The sequence below is a fragment of the Dermacentor andersoni genome, chromosome 1, assembly GCF_023375885.2.
Source record: "Dermacentor andersoni chromosome 1, qqDerAnde1_hic_scaffold, whole genome shotgun sequence".
Taxonomy (NCBI): domain Eukaryota; kingdom Metazoa; phylum Arthropoda; class Arachnida; order Ixodida; family Ixodidae; genus Dermacentor; species Dermacentor andersoni.
In genome coordinates, this window is record NC_092814.1 from 198771090 (window position 1) to 198792156 (window position 21067).

Consider the following 21067-nt stretch of genomic DNA (forward strand, 5'->3'; position numbering starts at 1 on the left):
TCCAAGTGGATCCACCTAGCTAACTCCACGTGTAGAATTTGTAAATTCTAGCCGTGGAGTCAAATCAATGAACATCAGATTAAACGGACATCGTGCAGACACAGCTAAAAAGCTTCTCAAACCTGTCGCTGAGCATTTCAATCAACCAGGTCATAACTTTGATGAAGTTAAACTCTACATCTTAAAGTCAAATTCAATTTCAAATTCAAGTCAGTTCAATTAAAGTGAAAAGTCAATTTACACGCCGTGGTTGCTCAGTGGCTATGGTGTTAGGCTGCTGAGCACGAGGTCGCGAGATCGAATCCCGGCCACGGCGGCTGCATTTCGATGGGGGCGAAATGCGAAAACATCTGTGTACTTAGATTTAGGTGCACGTTAAAGAACCCCAGGTAGTCTAAATTTCCGGAGTCCTCCACTACGGCGTGCCTCATAATCAGAAAGTAGTTTTGGCTTGTAAAACCCCATAATAATGAAAAAAAAATTAAAGTCAAATTTCTGTTCTGAATGAGAAAGAAAATACAGAGACTCATACCTTATCCATAAGTTCAAGATATTGCAACCAATAGGCATAAACGTTTCAAAGGGAGCTTTAGAATCCATTCACTATACTAAATTTCAAGCTATAGGCAACAACACATAGTTTGGTTGCTTGGTGTTTTTTTTTTTGTTCTTTCCAATTTTTTCCTTTTATTTATTTATTTATTTATTTATTCCATTTCAGTATTTTCTTTTACATTTTTTATCATCAGCACTGGTTTCTGCCGCTACCTCTATTATCTCTTTCAGAGACACGATAGCCCACTACCACCAGCGAAACAGGTAATAGAGGGGCGCTGTGCACACCGTTGACTCATGGCTGGCAGACGGCCGTGTCACCGGCCTTGTGCACAGCACTCCTTTATTTTCAATTCTATACCCTCGCCGGTAACACACCTTCGCTCGTTGCAGCACCCACCCGCCTTACCCCCTCTGCCTTTTAGAAGAACCCTACCTATATATACCGTGGCGAGGAAAGCATATGTCACCTTGAAAAACACAAGTCCACTTGTTGAAACGTTGGCTCCTGTTTTCACCTTGTTCTTGTTTTGCTCGTCTTAAATTGCAGTATGGGTCATAAGGTAATTAGTTAGAAAGTTAAATAGTGAAGTTTCGTTAATTAGTTGATTATGCATTTCAATTTTTTTTGCAAGTAGTGTCCGCCGCTTCGAGTAGACCACCTCATTGACTAGAATTGTGCTATTTGCCACAGGCAACCTCTAAGAATTTTTGTAAGTGTTCGCTGAAACTGTATATAACTTATTTGTCCGTGAAGTAGCTAAACATGTGTTTTTAATGTGTTACCGGTCAATTTAACAAGTAGAAAATAAAGCGTCAACTTGGGAAATGACACGTGATAGCCAGTAAGCCTGCATTCGCATCAGATCCAATCCTTTCTGATGCCAACGCACTGCACAGCGCGCACCAGGTTTTGTAGTACATCCTCCAACCTGCGGGGTTTTCAAGTGGGTCAGCACATGCAACTTCTTTCAGCAAACATAAATCTTTGTCTATGGGAAATCGCTTTCGTGGCTTGCGCTGCGCATATAAACATAAAGGTGTGGTTGAAGGGAACGGCATCGTCGAGAACATCTCACTGTAGGCAGCCATCTTAGAAAGAGCAAGGCAAGTGAGGTGCCTCGATGCATGCGTAGAGAGGATGTGCGCATCGACCACCCTCGCTAACGAAAGACGGCAGCGATGCTTCACGCTACGCTTAGGCAGCTTGTAAGCAGACCGTGTTTCTCGCTCCACCAGCCTTCTTGCAGCTAAGTGGACGGCGCATGCACATTCGCGCTTCCGCTCCGCTCAGCTGCTGAGCGGAGTGTAAAAACTCTTAACTAAAACACTCTATTAATTGCAAGACAGTGCCATGCTCCTGTAAGGTCAGTTTCTCGTCTATCCTCAACACTTTCAACTTGCTGGTCCTGCCACAAGTGACTGTGAACCACTCCTTATCTTTGAAGACTTGTGCGAGAGAGCACTCTATGACTTGTCTATCTGGGATATAGGACTACTGTTGCAACTAAGTGGTTGACAGCTTTCAGCTGTGGCGTAAATGTAATTGTTTAGCTGTAAAATTTAAGGGTGTGCAAATATTAGAAAATTCTTACGCCAGTCACATTGTGTTTCTAATATTTGTATTAAATTTAAAAACTTCCTAGTGTGTTCCACAAGAAAGCGTGCATGACATGCAATCTTTTCACTCAGTGGCTTTGGCCATGGGATGCTGAACAGGAAATGTCTGGTCACCAAGTGGTCTTCTTGTTGAATAGAGGGTCCTAAACTGTGTTCCACAAACAGCATCTTCGGGTTCTGTGAGTGGCCAGTTTGCATTACAGTTTGAATTTAACAAAACCACTGCACACCACATTTACACTTAGGTGGTCTTCGTAGAAATACCATCACAGCAGTGGCATTTAACATTGCTGTGTGATTTTTAAGGGTGGGTTTCATTTGAACTCACATGGTGGTCTTTAACATGTAAGCAGGAATGGACTCAGAGTTTCTGCAAGCTCTGAGCTACCTGAATACATCAGCATCGGACTCATTACCAATGTATGATGATCGTGACCATCACCATGAGTGGACACATCGGGCTTGTTCATGCATGATTTGCAGTACAAGTGCGATGGGGCATAGCCGTATTGAACGGTTTAGTTCTGCATTCTATCCATTTCTATTTTATCAGGAATAAAACTCTCAACAAGCACTTCAGCATGCCTGAAGTGCACTGCAGTCCCACACTGCCAAACGATGCAGGCTTTTCAGTTTGCCATAGTGGTAAGTATATTGAATACCATTCCCCAGTGTGAGTGACTTGCAAGGTTTCTGTGTGAAAAATAATATAAATAAGTAAACTTTTGCGCTTTCAAAATGGCCTTGGAGGAACAAATTGGTAAGTTACTGCGAGTCACAATCTCAGGAAACAGTCCGAGAGGTGCATATTTTTCAAATAAGCTTCAGATAGGCATATTTTATATTATTGCATTTTCGCCATAGACCACGACATCATTAAAAAAGTAGAGAAAATGCTGGCCAAGGACATCATCGAACTGTCTCTAGTCCATGGGCATCTCCTGTTGTGCTGGTCAAGAAAAAGGACAAAACCTGAAGATTTTTTGTTGATTAGCAACTACTCAACAAGATAATGAAGAGAGATGTTTATCCATTTCCCCGTATAGACGAGGCACCCGACTGTCTTCACGGCGCCTAATATTTCGCGTCTATTGACGTTCGCTCAGGTTATTGACAGATTGCTGTTGATCCACTGGACTGGTAAAAAACCCTCATTTCTAACTCCAGATGGGCTCTATTATTTTAAAGTCATGCCTTTCAGTCTTTGCATTGTGCCGGCCACATTCAAGCACATCATGGATTTGCTTCTTCATGGCTTCATATGGTCAGCCTGCTTGTGCTATTTTGATGACATCTTAGTTTTTTAATCAACATTTGACAGCCATCTTTAATGCCTCTCCGCTATTCTCGAGATATCCTGAAATGCCGGCCTTCAGCTCAACTCCTCAAAATGTCGTTGTGGATGCCGTGAAATGAACGTACTTGGCTATCTCATCAATGCGGTGGTTGTCCAACCCCATGTCCAGCCCACTGGTATCTCGATGATACGAATCTCACGGGGTCACGAAAAATATTCGTATTAGCCGAAATTTGTATCATCGAAACAATTAAAACTAGCTAAATTAAAGAGTCAGAGGTGAACTCACTCAGGCACACGTACGTAAAAAGCATTTATTTCTTGAATAAAAAGTCTCTAATGTCCTTCTGCTTCTTTTTCTTTGTCAGGTCACTTAGCAGACTTTCTTCAAATTCATGATAATGCGTGCACGTGTCGTCAGTGATTCCATCCGCGGCCATAGCATGCCTCAGAACTTCGAGCATGTGCAGCGTTTCAGCCGCAGGTGGTGGTCCTTCGCCGTCGCCCACCTCTAACACACAGAATGCGTCCCGAAGCACAGCAGCTACTCCATCCGATGGCACGTGGAAAAGGAGGAAAAGCACAAAAGCAACAAAAGCACCACCGCTTCAAACTAAACTTCAAACTCTTCGCGCCCAGTCGCGGCCTCCGCGCTGGCCGGCACTGCGTCCGCGCCTCCGCACCAAATGAGAAAAAAGGGAGAAATCGCATGACTGCGCACTGTTCTCTTTCGCCGCCTTCAGTGGGGCGGCGTTTATTAAGGCGAAAGCCTTTAATGGATCATGCTCGCGGTGGCGTCCGTCCGTGCGCAGGAATCGTGCCAACTGTGGCCTTCCCCCTTAGCAACCGACGCGCCGGTGGGGAGCGCAGCTTTGCTTAGCAACCCTGACGTCACACAGTAGCAGTAGAATGAGCGCACGCGCGTCGGCGGTGGCAGCTGCACCGCCGCTCCTTCGCCAGACAACTCGTTGCAGTCGAGTGAGTGAGACGCATGGCTCCAAAGCGGCCCAGTGATTCCGCGCCAAGCGGTTCGGGGAAGCGGCAGCGGACGCCGGATTCCCCCAACACCAAACGCCAGAAGAACAAGGAGCGAATGCGCATGCGACGACTGAACATGTCACCAGATGCGAAAGCAAGGGAGGCAGAACAGAAACGCCAACAGCGACTGATTAGATCACCAGGTACCAAAGGCAGAACGAAAGCGGCAGCAGCTACAGGCGATATCGCCAAACACCAAAGGGAATGAATTTTCGGCGCAGACGGCAGCAGTGACTGGCTATGTCACCGAACAGCAAAGCCAGGGAAGCGGAGCGCAGACGGCAGCAGCGTCTGGCTGTCGCCAAGCGCACTTTAGAATTTCCAAAGTATCTTCGGTAATTTTCGTATCAACTGACGCGGGTCGAAAATAAATTCATAACAACCATTCTCTAGCACGTTGCAAAGTAATGGGGCTTGGCTGGGACCACAGAAAAATTCGTATCATCTGGAAATTCGTATTAGCCGTGATCGTATCATCGAGATATTACTGTACCAAAAAAGTTTGTGCCGGGAAAAATTTTCGAATACCTTGTTCAGCTAAAGATGTGTGAAGCTTCATTGTATTGTTTGTTTCTTTATACTGTCAGTCCAAGGATGGACCATTACAGGAGTGGATAGAAGTACAATAGAAAGATACAAAATATCGGTACATGTAAAACAAAAAACAATACAATAGCAGTATCTGTAAAAAGTGACATGCGGTGATCAAAGACAAAACACTCGCAGTATGCGCTTAAGAAACAGATGCTATGATGCATTCATATCCGGAAAAATAAGATTCTCCAAACCAGCAGTAAAAGCACTGACAGAGGAACATGTGACGAGTGGATTGGGTAATTCATTCCATTCTTTGATCGCCCTCGGAAAGAAACTATACTTGAATAAATCATTCCGTGTAACTGGTGGCTGTATGTATAAACTGTGCTTGTGTCTGGAGCGTTGATCTGGTGAAATTATATAGAAATCAGTGAAATTAATTTTAACCTGTTTATGAATAATTAGGTATAAAAATTTCAGTCGGTCAAACTTAGTTCTTAGTTCTGAAGCGGAGAGTTTTGCACGTCTGCATAGTTTAGTAGGAGAGCGCACGCGCTGATACTTATTAAATATGAGTCTGGAGGCAAGTCGTTGAACTCTGTCCAATTTATGACAGTTGGTTACAGTGTGTGGGTCCCATACAATGTTAGCGTATTCAATAATTGGCCTTACTAATATATTATATGCCAAGCTTTTCACTTCAGGAGTTGCGCTGTACAGTCTTCGCCTGAGACCCCATAAGACTTTATTTGCCCTGCTACACACCTGATTGATATGCGTATTCCATCTCAAATCTTGAGTAAATATTAGTCCTAGATATTTATATTCTGTTACCCGTTCTAGTTTGTGTGGACCGATGCTGTATTTGTACCGCAAAGTCACCGTCTTCCTTGTTATGGTCATACAAACTGATTTTACTGGGTTCAATGTCATTTGCCATTCATTACACCATTTTAATATTCTTTGTAAGTTGTTAAGTTCTAACTGGTCACTTAAAATTCGATCCTATTGTAAATAATGCAGTCGTCTACAAACAACCTTAGTGGAGCAGTTATATCAGAAGGCAAATCATTAATAAATATAAGAAATAAAAGAGGACCCAGGACCTTGGTGTACTCCAGACAAAACCGGTTTGGGCATGGATTTTATTTTATTTATTTCAACATAGTGCTCACGAGACTGAAGATAGGATGTAAGCCACTTAGTAATATTTGGATTTCTAAATATTTCATTCATTTTTAACAGGAGTTTAGGATGTGATACTTTATCAAACGCTTTGGCAAAGTCTAAAAAAATTAGGTTGACCTGTCCTCGGCAATTTAATGTTTGTGAAAGATTGTGAATGGTTTGAACAAGCTGCGTTATTGTAGACAGCCTCTTGCGAAAACCATGTTGTGCTGGTGATAATAAATTGTAAGCTTCCAAGTAATTTGACAGATGTTTACAAACTATATGCTCAAGCAGTTTGGAGCAGGTACTCGTAAGAGAAATAGGCCTGTAGTTTCCTACCTCATATGTGCTCCCACTTTTGTGAACTGGAATTATTTTAGCTTGCTTCCAGGCTGTAGGAAGTGTTCCCTGGGTGAGCGAAGATTAAAAGACTACGCTAAGATATTTAGCAACCCACGGAGCATACCTATATAGGAACTCATTCGGGATGCTGTCGGGGCCGGGGGATTTCTTAATGTTAATGCGCAGAAGAAGGTTCAGGACTCCTGCCACGTTGATGAGAAGGTCAGATGCTGAAAGGCGGTCAGAGGTGTCATGAAAGTACGGAAGAATGCCATCATCATTGGTGAACACGAAGGAAAAAAAGGAATTGAAATTTTCTGTACGTTCTTGGTTATTAATCCTTTCATCCTCGTCTTTATGTTGTTCTTTAGAAGGGTTCACATATCTTCAAAATTTACTAGGTGCGTTATGAAGGAAATTTATGAGTTTTACATTAAAGAATCTTTCCTTGGATTCCTTAATCAGACGGTTTAAGTCGAGCCTCATGTTATGAAGCAAAGTCTTGTTTTGGGCGCTAGGATCTCGAGCACAAGCTTTTCGTTTCAATTTTATCCTCCGTTTGACATGTATTATTTCCCTTGTAATCCATGGGTTATTTCATTTCCATTTTTTGACGCCTATAGGGATAAATCGCGTGATGCAATGCATCGTAATCTTGGAAAAAAAGCCCCAGAGATTGTCAGTGCCACCATTGGATTCATAAACAGACATAAAGTTATCAAACGACCTTTCAAAGTAATCCAAGACACTAACATCATCAGCAGCTTGAAAGTTTAGATATTGGATGCTTGAATCCTGGTGCAAAGGATACGATGACATGTTCAAGGACAGAATAACCATTTCGTGGTCAGATAGCCCTTCATCAACATGCAGTGTCAAAGCATTTGAGATTAATATAAGATCAAGTACAGATGACCTTGTTGCACACACCTTAGTATATTGGTTAACAAGCTGGGTTAAATTGTAGGGATATATTAAATCCAAAAACATCTCAGAAGATGTAACATCTGTGTCTCCAGCTACATATGAATCCCAATCAATAGCTGGAAGGTTAAAATCACCTAGTAACAGTATGCTATCTTGCTCTTTCACATACATTTCCATGAATTCTCTTAGCAGCAAAATCAGAGGTCTCCTCGATTTGGCTGCACTTTTTGCACTAGTTCAGAAAAGTGTCGTGCCAGTGTAGCGCCAGTTCTTGAAGTTTAAGTGTAGCGCCACACTAGCGCTTTTGGTGCAGCGGTCAAATCGAGGACGAAAGTGCAGGAACGTACAGGTCTTCGTCTGCTGCGACTGGGCGGCTGTGGCTTTTCTTTTGTTGGTGTGTGCCGCAAGCGTAAACGTGTGCACAATGGCCTTTTTTGTCCTCTGGGAAGAATTTATGTATTAGTACCTGTAAATTAGTTCAACTTCGGCATAATTATTCAGAAAGCATGACCAAGCGCAGTTTCCGCACCTTTCTGAATCATGTATGGCACAACGTTTCAAACGACAGACCGATGTGGTTTCGCGTAAACTTAACGTCGAGGTAGCGGTAAGCTCGTGAAAATTAATACAAATGACTGTGACCTGTGGGAAAATCCCGGCCTTCAGTGCACTTAGCAGCAGCTGAACCCGGAAAGCGCCCTTAACAAGATGCTGCATACACATTCTGAAGAAAACTGGCGTCCGTGCTGCGTTACTAATAACAGGCGCCGTCGATGCCGTCTACCAACACCCGCATGGCCACGGAACCGCATGTGTTGTCTGCTGCCAAGAGCCTTGCACTACGTACACGAGAAAAGAACTTGCGGAGAGTCTAGTGCCAAAGTGTACATGAACTTGTGCAGTACGACGTCAAATCGAGTGCCGAAGTGCAGGTGGCGCTAGCTGCACTGGCAAATCGAGTGCTTGAGTGCTGCACCCCCTGAAATAGTGCAGGAAGTGCAGCCAAATCGAGGAGACCTGTGTTCTACTCGAGAGTTCGGAGGCCTGTATACCGCTCCGATGAATACAGTGCGATTATTCAATTTTGTAGTAATCCATACAACCTCAATATTTCCTGGTACTTCTAAAGTGGAAAATATGATATTTCGTTTCACCAAAAGGGCCATGCTTCCGCCTCTTCCATCTCGATCCCTCCTAACCAGCGAATATCTGGGTGGCGCGATTTCGCTATCGAGTATATTTTTATGCAACCAGGTTTCAGTGATTACAGCAATGTCAGGTTTGTGATCAATAACTAGAGCTTCAAGCGCATGCGCTTTGTTTATCAGGCTTCTTGCATGTACGTTGATTATTTTGAAACCAGCATGTTGGCCGTGCATGTGTCAATTACCACTTGCTCCTGAATCAGTTCGCAGTTTGCACCTTTCCTCACGTTCTTCATTCCAGCTGTACAGCGTATTGTTTACCTTTAATTTATCAAAAAGAAGCTTTACCTTCTTTCCTGGCTTCTTCTCCTCACTTGCCGAGGCCCATAGCTTTTTCGTATTCCCTGTACTCTTTTAGAGAAATCTTCACTTACGCTGTAATCCGTGTCTTTCAGTTTTGCGCAGTTCTGCAAAACTTTCATTTTATCTCTATAGTCTGCCACCCTCAGGATGACTGGTCGAGTTCTACCAGAAATCTTCTTGCCTAACCTATGAATTCTTTCAATAGAAGATACATTCACTTTCAGAGTAGAGCTGAAGATGCCGTCTTTTACTTTGCTTAATAGGGTCTCTTCGTTTTCATGTTCCTCTTCTTTAGTTCCTCTAATGATAAGATTATTCGTCATGAACGATTATCCAGATCATCCAGATGTTTGACCAGACTAGATGTTTCAACACTGTGGTCAGCTACAATTCCTTCAAGAGTTGCGAGCCTGTTCCGAGTCTCATCTAAGCTTTGTACCTTACTCTCGATAACAAGAAGCCGGTTCTGCATGTCTAGGATTCTTGTTTCAAACGAGTCTTGCTTGTCTTGAACCGCAGTGAGTTTAGACAAAGTGTCTTTCTGGTTTTGGAGCAATTCCCTGCACATTACTTCTGTTATTGGTCCTTCTGTCTTCCCTTGTTGTAATGCTTGGGCCCAATAATTAACCTTTGCAAGTAACTTGAGCGGATGATTCAATATATTTATTGAAGAAACGTAGCACGACTCACTTTACAATTAATGAATATTAGTTACTATATATTTACGATGGGTCACCATAAAATTCAGAGGCATTCTCCTGCCTTGACTTGCCTTCTATATGAAGTCTCCAGCAAATAGCTAATTTTCGAAAATATTTGCTTCTGTATGCATCTCGTTTTTATTTGTATTTGAGAATGCCTTACTATGAGTTTTACGCATTTTTTCCTATATATCTTTTTTTCGCTATGCATTTTACTAACTCCTCCCTTCTCTTTTCTTTTTGAATAAAGTAAACAACACCCCTTACTATTCAAGCTGGATTAAGTTGTTTTTTTATTTTTTAGCATGCTTACTAGAGAGTGACACCATCGGGCGACATGGTGTCAGCCCGTCTCTTGACACAAAACAAAGTTCTGTGTCGCTCAGGGAATTTGTCAAAGGCACACAGGGAAAACCTGGTAAACTCGGGGAATTTGGAAATGTCAACTTGGTAGACACCCTGAATGTATATTGGCATGGGTCAGAAAGAGGAGACTGATGTGTTGGGAGGATTGAAAGATGAGGAAAGTGATGTGATGAAGGACAGAACTGAGACAGCAGCATGGCCCACCTGCTGTGGTTGCTCAGAGGCCATGGTGTTGTGCTGCTGAGCACGAGGTAGCGGGATCGAATCCCAGACATGGTGGCCGCATTTCGATGGGGTGAATTGCAAAAGAACCTGTGTACTTAGATTTAATTGCACGTTGAAGAACTCCAGTTGGTCCAAATTATTCCAGAGTCCCCCACTACAGTGTGACTCATAATCAAATTGTGGTTTTTGCACAAAGGAACCCTAATAATTTTAAAGCAGCGTGGCCTCTGTTTTCATCCTCAGCAGGCATTCCTGTTACAGTTCCATGTGTCCTATCCTTCATATTTGTGGTTTCATTACACAGTAGACTTCCATTCATTCAACTCTGATGGGATTGACAAAATCACTCGAGTTATCCTCCATGTCCAATTAAACAAGATGTAGAAAAAATGCCAAAACACACCGCTGATTCATTTGGTAATATTTGTCCGATTCTAACACCCCCCTATATCAAACGTGCGCCTACTTTCTATCTGTCCAAAGTAAGAAACTAACCTATAAGTGACATTAAAGCTCCTAAACAAAGTAGAAACCGAATGTGCACCCAATTTTTCTATGAGAAAAATGGGTATGGGTTTTGTAAAGTTGCACAATGGCGGCCAATTTGCTATAGTCGGATTCACAGTATTATTTCTGAAGTCAGCTTCGCCGCAATAAATCTATGTCATGCGGTAAAGCATATAAACATTGTGAAGGTGGTTTTGGTTTAAATTCTAATTGCACCGTGCAGGCCATTTTTGGCCCATTAAAGAAAAAAAGCGCAGATTAGAATTAGCTAAATACCATAATCAGACATTCTTAGCTACAGTTATTGCTTGAAAATTTTTCTGGGGCAGGCCAAAAATAGCGGGACATGATGCATGTTCCACACATTCACTGTACCCTCAGCTCCTTCAAGACAGACACTTCCGCTAAAGGGGTTGCTATTAGGGTTGCCATATGGTTCAGATGTGTGCATGCTGACTGGTCAAGTTTGAATTATCTGACAAAGGCAAATTTTAGGATCAAAATAACGAAAGTTTGGGCCCATAGAAATACGTGGCCGCCAGCTGGGACCTTTGGTCAGGATACAAATAACGGTAAAATATAATTAATCGGAGTTCAGTCGCTGGAATTGTACTGTAGTATTTTCAAAACTGGCACCAATTATCCATGATGAGTTGCTATTTTCATTTAATTCGTACACCACAATTAATAGCAAGGTCCTTGTAAAAAAAGAATGCACATGGATTTGGTACTATGCTCTTACTTGAGTTAAATATATATTTTGTGTTTTTATTTAGTTGTATCTTTAAATGAACCAAGGATAAGTTGCTGATAAACAGAATGTACATATCACATTTGAATTACTGGAAAATTCTTCGAAAGAAAGATTTACCTTAGCGTTTTAGAGTGCGGTCATATTATAAGGGTGATTGTGCAGGTGACAAGTGGTTAATCTCAAACACGTGATTAATGTCGCGCCCGTGCTTGTCAATTTCAGGTCCTGAGCATGGAACAGCAGAAGCGGCAGACACGTGTACGGATGAATGTTGAACGCGCAGTAGCTGATGCTTGTGATGGTGCTGCTGTCGAGACAATTGAGAAGAGGACCAGGTTTTCGCTTTCACAAGACCAAGAGTCTATAGGTGATTGTGCTCCAAATTTGTTTTGTGGAAGCACCTGGCTATCATTTTGACACAGTGTTGTGTAAACTTGCACCACTTAGGCTCTGTTTTAGTTCTGAACATTCTTAAAATGCAGCAAGCTTCACTTTAGGGCTCTAGTGAAAGAAGATATTAGATTACATACTTTGATCCGTGTATCTGGGAAAATTCTTAATGCGTCAGCATTATGTGTGTTGTTGGATACGGACCCTTTTCTTGGCATCACTCAAGTTGCCTGACCACATCCAATCGCCGTCGCATTCCAATTATGGTGCTCCGGGGCGCGTCTACCACGTTATCGAACCCGTCAGACAGGTTGGCGACCCCCATCTCATGCGCCGCACGTCCAGCTATTGTCTCCCCCCTTCTTGACTCTTCCCGAAAGTGCAATGGGAGGCTGGCACAGTTCTAGGTAGTTGATCTTGGTCCTGAGCAAAGCTGTCTTGCGGCTCTGGAAGGTCGTTTGAGAACAACCTCTCTCCTCCAGCTGAGCGCTTCCAGGTGAGGAGGCGACACCAGAGGCAAGTCAACCCTCGGACAATGGAGCCCTTGGAGCGTCCCCATTGGCCGAATGTGACGGTACTTGCATGGGTGCCTACCATTGGAGGAAAATGATGACACCTGAGCTGGCTCGACGATTGGCTGAAAATGATGTGACCCCGAGAGATCGAAAGGGTTAAAAGAGAGAAACAGGGAGAAGAGTTGTTAGTTCTTCTTGCCACGAATTGCAGCGTCCGATTTGCTGCCAGCCGTTCCTGACTTTATGACCGTTCATTACTTTGTGTTATTACTGTAAATAATGTAAATAAGCCTTCAGTTCTCAAAATCTTCCTCAACGTCGGCCAACTCCCGCACTCAACGGCAAGATCTAACAGTGTCAAAGTGTAAAAAAAAGTATATCTGTGAAGTGTGGGAAGTCGGTCACATGGTAGAGGTGTGTGTGTGTGTGTGTGTGTGTGTGCGCGTGTGTGTGTGCGTGCGTGCGTGCATGCGTGCGCGTGTGTGTGTGTGTGTTTGTAATATATGTATATTACCGCTAGTTGTCACGAGCCAGCACCGAGAAAGAAGAGACTGGAACGCGCACTCGGCAAGAGGCGGGCACTGAAGAAGAAGTGGAAGCTGAGAACGCCGGCTTGAGTTGCTTGCACGCCATCTTGTATAACCCTCTGTCTTTTCGTGACAAAACTGATGGAGGTGCAGTGTACGGTTCATCCGATGCCACGAACTCCTCCTGGTAGCAGGAGTACCAGCCCTATACTAGTGAACACACCTGTTCACCGGGCCAGCAGGAGAATCTGAGGATTGCCTCCGGAGTTTGATCATCTCTCCGCAACAACATCGACGCCCCCGCGGACAGGTATGGCAGGAACGTCGACGTCTCTATCGACCATTATGTAAGGCACGGCCACAACGGCAACTCAGTACCTTCTGCAGAATCTCCGAGTGCCGAAAGTGTTCGTTACACGGGGATATCTTCGAGGATGTAGAAGACTGGTTAGCCCAGTTCAAGCGCGTTGCCGAGATAAACGAATGGAGCGACGCGGCGAAGTTGAGAATTGTCTACTTCAGCTTGGAGGATGCTGCTCGCACTTAGTACGAGAACCGAGAAGGGCTCATCAAATCGTGGCTCGAGTTCCGCCGTACCTTGCTGGAGACATACACCAATGCTGATCGCCGCGAACGAGCCGAACGGACGCTCCAATCTCGCATTCATCTGCCGAATGAGAGCGTGATGTCGTACGTAGAGGATATGACGCGCCTCTTCCATCGGGTGGACCCTACCATGTCAGAGGAAAAGAAGCTCGCCATCTAATGCGGGGAGTTAAAGAACAGCTATTTGCTGGCCTGGTTCGAAGCCCGCCGAAGACCGTGGGTGAATTCTTAACCGAAGCCACCACGATAGAAAAGATGCTTCACCATCACTCAGCTTTCTATGAAAGGCAAATGAACGCTACTTCACCTTCGGACCAGTGCTCAGCTATGTATGACAGGCACGCGAATGCTGCTTCACTGACAGACGCGGTTGCCTTTGGAAACCTGGACGTTCTCCGAGACTTTATCCGCTCTGTGGTTCGTGATGAGCTTCAACGTCTCAGCTGCCTGCCTCAGCCCACGCTGGGTTCCATTTCTGCCCTCGTGAGAAGTGAAGTGCAGCAAGCGATCCAAGGTCCCGTCTCAAGCAACAATGCGCTGCCTGTGACAGCACAGTTGCAGCGGCTGTCGTATGCGGAAGTTTTGGGGCGAGTCCCTGTCCGCGCTCCGACCCATTTCATCCCCGCCACGTCTTACGCTGCGTCACATGTTCCCCTGCTCCCATCAGTGCAACCGATCCAACATATGGAGGATTGGCGCCCGCTCGATAGGAAATCTGACGTCTGGCGTATCCCGGACAGAAGGCCTCTGTGCTATCACTGTGGAGAAGCCGGTCACATATACCGCGAGTGCCCATACTGCCGCCTCGGACTGCAAGGTTGTGCCGCGGATTCACCAAGGCCCAGATATGGCGAAAGGCCTAGGGCGATTGAAGAGTACCTTAACCAGCAGGGTATGCCACTGTTCCCGCGGCGGCAGTCGCGCTCGCAGTCAGCTCCTAGAAGCCCTCCAATGGCAGCCCAGGGACGATCGCCAAGCCCTCGCCGGAAAAACTAAGAACAGCTACCTTCGGGGGTGAGGCCACTGATAATCGCCCTTCCGAAGGCCTCCCATCGACGCAAGCATGGTCTATTCAGCACGATTCAACGACGACAGCAGCCGAACTCAGCAACAGACTCTCGCTAGACATACCTGTTATGCTTGACGGCCGCCACGTTAGTGCGTTATTGGACACGGTTGCCGACTACTCGATCTTGTGCAGAAAACCAGTGACGAAACTTAGAAAAGCTATCACGCCTTGGTCTGGAACGCAAATTCGTACTGCTGGCGGGCATATCGTAACACCGTTGGGCATGTGCACGGTCAGAGTACAAATTTGTGGGTGTACGTTTCCAGCCAGCTGCCTTATACTCCGCGATTGTTCTCGGGACCTCATCTTGGGCGTCGACTTTCTGCGAGAGTATGGTGCCATTATAGATCTGCGGGAGCGCACAGTGACTTTTTCGACAGAGAGAGCAGCGAACAGTCGCGACAATTGCCGACGTAACACGCTTCGGGTTTACGCCGACAGTGTAACTTTACCACCACGTGCAAGTGTCCTGGTAGTGGCCGTATGCGATGATCTGCGTGATGGCAAAGCTGTTGCAGAGGGCAATTCCTCCCTTGTGCTGACTCATGGTGTATGTGCAGCCCGCAGTCTCATTATGCTTCGAGGTGGACATTCTGCACTCCTCGTGACGAACTTTAGCCAGGAACATCGGCACCTGTTTCATCGTACTGATATCGCTTTTGCTGAGCCCATAGCAGACGTTGCTGAATGCTTTGCGTCTATGACAAAGGACAACTCAGCTCAGACACTCAGCAATGTCGACATCATTTCAGACCTTTCGGAGGAAAAGCAAAAAGCGCTGCGCGAGTTGCTACTTCGGTTCAAGGAGTGCTTCGCATCTACTTCTAAGGTACGCCAGACGGCCATCACGAGACACCGAATAATCACGTATGACGATTCTCGTCCCATACGACAACTGCCTTATCGCGTATCGGCGATAGAGTGCAACGTGATTAATGCACAAGTGAAAGAAATGCTTGACGATGACGTCATACAACCATCTCAAAGCCCTTGGTCGTCGCCGGTGGTCCTCGTCAAAAAGAAAGACGGAACGCTTCAGTTCTGCGTTGACTATAGAAAGTTGAATAATGTCACAAAAGAAGACGTTTATCCGCTTCCGCGGATCGATGATTCGTTAGATTGACTGCGGCAAATCGGGTATTTTTAATCCATAGATCTGAAGAATGGATATTGGCAAATCGAAGCTGACGAACGGGATCGCGAAAAAATGCCTTTGTTACCCCGGATGGACTATACGAATTTAAAGTACTTCCATTCAGCCTGTGTTCTGCACCGGCCACATTCCAGAGAATGATGGACACTGTTCTGACGGGTCTGAAGTGGCACAGTTGTTAATATACTTAGATGACGTCGTCGTGTTTGCGGCGACCTTCGAAGAACATCTGAAGCGTTAAGAGGCGGTACTTGAGGCACTCCGTTCAGCTAATCTCACACTAAAGCCAGAAAAGTGTCACTTCGGTTACGAAGAGCTGAAGTTTCTCAGGCATGTCGTGAACGCCGATGGCGTCCAGCCTGACCCACACAAAACATTTGCTGTTGCTGTTTTTCTGACTCCTCATGACAAGAAAGTAGTACGCCACTTTCTCGGTCTATGTGCATGCTATCATTGCTTCATCGCTAATTTCTCCCGGATCGCCGAACCACTCATACACCTCACGCGAGAAGACACACCTTTCGTTTGGATGGATGAGCAGGACGTAGCTTTCACCGAGTTAGGGCAGCGCCTGCAGGAATCACCTGTCCTCGCTCGCTTCGACAAGGACGCTGACACCAAGGTGCATATCGATGCAAGCAACATCGGTCTTGGCGCTGTACTCGTTCAACACCAGGTAGGCGTTAAGCGAGTGATCGCTTACGCCAGTCGCACCCTTTCACGCACCGAAATCAACTACTCCACCTCCGAGAAAGAGTGTCTAGCGGTCGTGTGGGCCATCATGAAATTTCAGCCTTATCTCTACGGTCGCCCTTTCAAGGTGGTGACAGACCACCGCTCCTTGTGTTGGTTAGCCAACTTATGAGACCGGTCCGGGCGACTTGCTCGATGGAGTCTCTGTCTGCAGGAGTTCGATGTTACCATCGTCTACAAATCGGGTCGCAAACATGAAGATGCGGACACGCTGGATGTCGCGTGCTCCCGTCACAACTTGCGATAAGAACATGGACGAAGACGGCGCATTCCTTGGGGCCCTCACCGCATCTGATCTGAGCATACAGCAGCACGAGGACGCCGAAATACGCCCTCTCATCGATCACCTAGAAGGCAAGAATGTTACAATCCCACGACACATTTCTCGCAGTCTCTCGACCTTCTGCCTCCGAAAGGGTGTCCTTTACAAGAAAAACTCGAGTGCCAGCAACACCTGGTCGTACCTGCCGCCCTCCGTGATGACATTTTTCTAGCCTGCCTTGATGAACCCATGTCTGGACACTTGGGATTTTCACGTACTCTTGCACGAGCACGCCAGAAGTACTACTGGCCTAGATTTTCTACCACGGTGAAGTGTTACAAGCGAAGCTGCCGTGAGTGTCAATGCAGGAAATCGCTGTCTTTGAAGCCCGGGGGGTTACTCCAACCCATCGCACCGCGTAGCGCGTCGTTTGATCAAATCGGCATGGATCTTCTGGGACCCTTTCCCTTGTCAGCCAGTGGAAACAAGGGGATTATAGTCGCCACGGACTATCTAACATGCTACGTCGAGACGAAAGCTGTACAACATGCCACGGCCTATGAAGTTGCCCAGTTCTTTATCGATCACATAGTCCTCAGACATGGTGCCCCATCACATGTCATCACCGACAGAGGAACTGCCTTTACAGCCCAACTGATAGAGGAGATATTCGAGCTGAGCTAAACGCAGCATTGCAAGGCGACTGCCTATCATCCACAGACCAACGGACTGACGGAACGGCTAAACAAAACCATTGCTGACATGCTGTCTATGTAAGCAGACATCCAGCGTAACACATGGGATCAAGTCCTGCTGTACGTTACATTCGCGTACAACACTGCCATTCAGGAAACCACACGATTTACACCGTTGCATCTTGTCTACGGGCGCAAAGTCCAGACCACGCTTGACACTATGCTCCCGCACGACACCGACGCATCACTTACTTCTGACGCTGAGCAGCTTACTCAACACGCAGAGGAAGCTCGTGAACTCGTGCGCATACACGTCAGGAAACAGCAGAGTACAGACGCACGACGCTACAACCTTCGACATCGGCGAGTCGAGTACCAGCCAGGTGACCAAGTCTGGGTGTGGACTCCAATCCGTCGCCAGGGGTTGTCCGAGAAGCTGCTTAGTAGATACTTTGGACTCTACAAAGTGATACGCCACATTAGTGAAGGGAACTATGGGGTCATTCCCGACGGTGCCGCGTCGCCTCGGCGTCCACAGCACCACTCAGAGATAGTGCATGTTATTCGCCTCAAACCGTATTTCACGCGTTAAGGTGGCGCCAACCTGACCTCATACGACTTCCACACTTCCACTTTCTAGTTTAGTAAGCATCGGGTCGATGGTTTTCTTTTGGCGGGGGAATAATGCCGCTAGGTGTCACGAGCCAGCACTGAGAAAGAAGAGACTGGAACGCGCGCTCGGCAAGAGGCGGGCGCTGAAGAAGAAGAAGTGGAGGCTGAGGATGCCGGCTTGTGTTGTTTGCACGCCATCTTGTATAACCGTCTGTCTCGCCGATGCCGGGTACATCATCATTCTCTTTTCGTGACAATATATATATATATATATATATATAATGAGGAGATGGGAAATCGAGAGGCTCGATTTTCATTAATCCTGACCATATAAGCCCAACTGACAATGAAGCCAATTCAAGTTCCACTACATAGGCGGAAAGTTTTCATTTTTCTGGGGGGGGGCTGAAACCTGACCTGTTTTCCTAACCCCCATATACATATATATTGTAACCAACAGTTACGACAACCGTTTCTACGAAAACTAATTTATTCTGGGTGCACCTGTGCCCGTCAACAAAAAACAACTGAATACTCAACAACAAAAACGTCCTTCGAGCTTCGCTTCTTCGAACGTCGTTCTCCTCTTTGTCGCCTCCTGTCGCGTGCCACTCATCCGATTCTCGCACACGAGCCGCCTGTCTGTCAGCACCGGCCCAGCGTTGCCTTGCGGTGCTTTGCTTGACGCTTGCGGTGTGGTGGCTCTTTGAAACGCAGTTGGGATGTGTTGATCGTCTTTTTATTCTCGCAATACTGGCAGCATTGGCCCCCTCCGAAGCATTGCCCCGATGCGTAGAAAATGCCTAGAGAGGCCAACTGCTTTGAAAGGACAGTGGTCAGATGATGGCCGGTGCTAGGCTTGATCGTACGTGCAACTTCTGTTAATGCCTTTCATGGTATGGTTTCAGTCATACTACGTGTACGACCTCTGGGCGAGTCCTGCGTCGTGTGGAGCAGACTCGGCCTTCAGGAGTTACCTCGTAATTTAAGGGACTTAACCGGTGAAGTACTCTATAGGGGCCAAAGTAACGGCACAGTAACTTCTCCGAAAGACCGGGTGTACGTATAAGCGTCCATACCCACACTTTGTCTCCGGGGTTGTACTGTACCTCTCGTCGCTCTAGGTTGTACCGGTTTGCGTCGACGTATTGCTGTTGTACGATACGGTGCCTTGCTAACTGCCGTGCTTCTTCTGCCCTTTCTATGTACTCACTAATATTAGGGTCGTCTTCGGTGCTGTTGTTTACAGGTAACATCGCGTCTAGTGTCGTTGTTACTGTCCGACCGTAGACAAGTTCAAATGGCGTGAAATGTGTCGTCTCTTGTACTGCAGTATTATACGCAAAGGTGGCATATGGTAGAATACTGTCCCATGTCCGATGCTTGACGTCCACGTACATTGAGATCATGTCAGCGAGCGTTCTATTGTGCCGTTAAGTCAGGCCGTTTGTTTGCGGATGGTACGCTGTAGTTTTTCTGTGAGCAGTATGTGTTAGTTTCATAACAGACTGCATCAAACGGGCCACAAAAGCTGTTCCTTTGTCTGTTATGAGTACCTTTGGTGCGCTATGTCGTAAAACTATGTGTGTGACAAAAAACTGAGCCACTTCAATGGCGGTTCCTTTTGTAAGAGAAGAGGCCTCAGCATACTGGGTCAGATAATCGGTTGCTACTACAATCCAGCGCTTTCCTGGGGTTGAAACGGGAAATGGTCCGAGTAAATCCATTCCTATTTGTTCAAATGGCGCTGCTGCTGGCTGTATCGGTTGCAGAAAACCTGCTGGTTTGAGTGGCGGTGTTTTGCGTCTTTGACAATCTCGGCACGATTTGACATAGTGCTGCACTGAATTCATCAACTTCGGCCAGTAATATTTCCGGCGGATTCTCGCCAGAGTCCTACTAACGCCTAAGTGGCCAGCTGCAGGGTCATCATGGCAAGCTTCTAAGATCTCAGCTCGCAGCGATGATGGTACGAGAACTAGAAACGTCTCACCACTGTGCTCGAAGTTTCGTTTGTAGAGGACATTGTTCCGGAGGACATACGAACACAATCCGCGGGCGAAAACTCGAGGCACTTTCACTTGTCGACCCTCCAGGTACTCGATGAGCAGGAGTAATTCCGGATCAGCACGCTGATGATGAGTCATTTCCGTCGTATTCACAGCCCCAAGAAATGGGAAATCTTGCTCTTATTCAGGTGATGTAGCTTCGATTAGTGCGCGTGATAAGCAATCAGCATCATTGTGCTTGAGACCGGACTTGTAAACGACCGTGATGTCATACTCCTGTAGACGCAAAGGGTCCTTGAGGTTCGCCAGCCAGCACAATGAGTGATGGTCGCTTATGGCTCGAAACGGTCTGCCATATAAGTATGGCCGGAACTTACTGTTGGCCCATATAGCCGCCAGGCATTCCGCCAGGCTTTTGATAAAGTATGGCTTGCATACGCAAGGACTTTTTCTTCTCCATTCTGCCACTGAATATGTATGGCACCGAGACCAACGTTACTCACGTCGGTGTGGATGTCCGTTTCAGCATTTTCATCAAAATGGGCAAGTATAGGAGGACTCTGCAAACGCCGTCATAGCTCAGAGAAGGTGTCTTCTTGTTCTTTCTCCCACACAAAAGGGACATCTTCTTTTGTCAGTCGCGTGAGTGGTTCAGCAATTTTAGAAAAATTTTCTACGAAACGCCTGTAGTAGGCACACAGTCCTAGGAAATGTCCAATAGCTTTTTTGTCCCTCGGCTTCGGAAACATTTCTACTGCAGTGATCTTTTCAGGATCGGGGTGGACGCCTTCAGCACTGACAATATGTCCCAGAAAGCGGAGCTCACGAAAGCTGAAGTGGCATTTTTCGGCTTTTATGGTCAATCCCGCCGTGTGAATAGCATCCAGAACTGCTCTCAGTCGCTGCACGTGCTGCTCGAATGTAGTGGA

General features: G+C 46.1%; 1 protein-coding gene across 1 annotated transcript in view; it reads left to right on the forward strand.

Moving 5' to 3' along the window:
• The window catches only part of Gapvd1 (GTPase activating protein and VPS9 domains 1), a 189215-nt gene that overhangs the window by 41916 nt on the left and 126232 nt on the right, over positions 1-21067 (forward strand). Inside the window, exon 8 of the mRNA XM_055062940.2 lies at positions 11770-11914. Within this exon, the coding sequence (XP_054918915.2) occupies positions 11770-11914 (145 nt within the window). The remainder of the gene's footprint in view (positions 1-11769; positions 11915-21067) is intronic.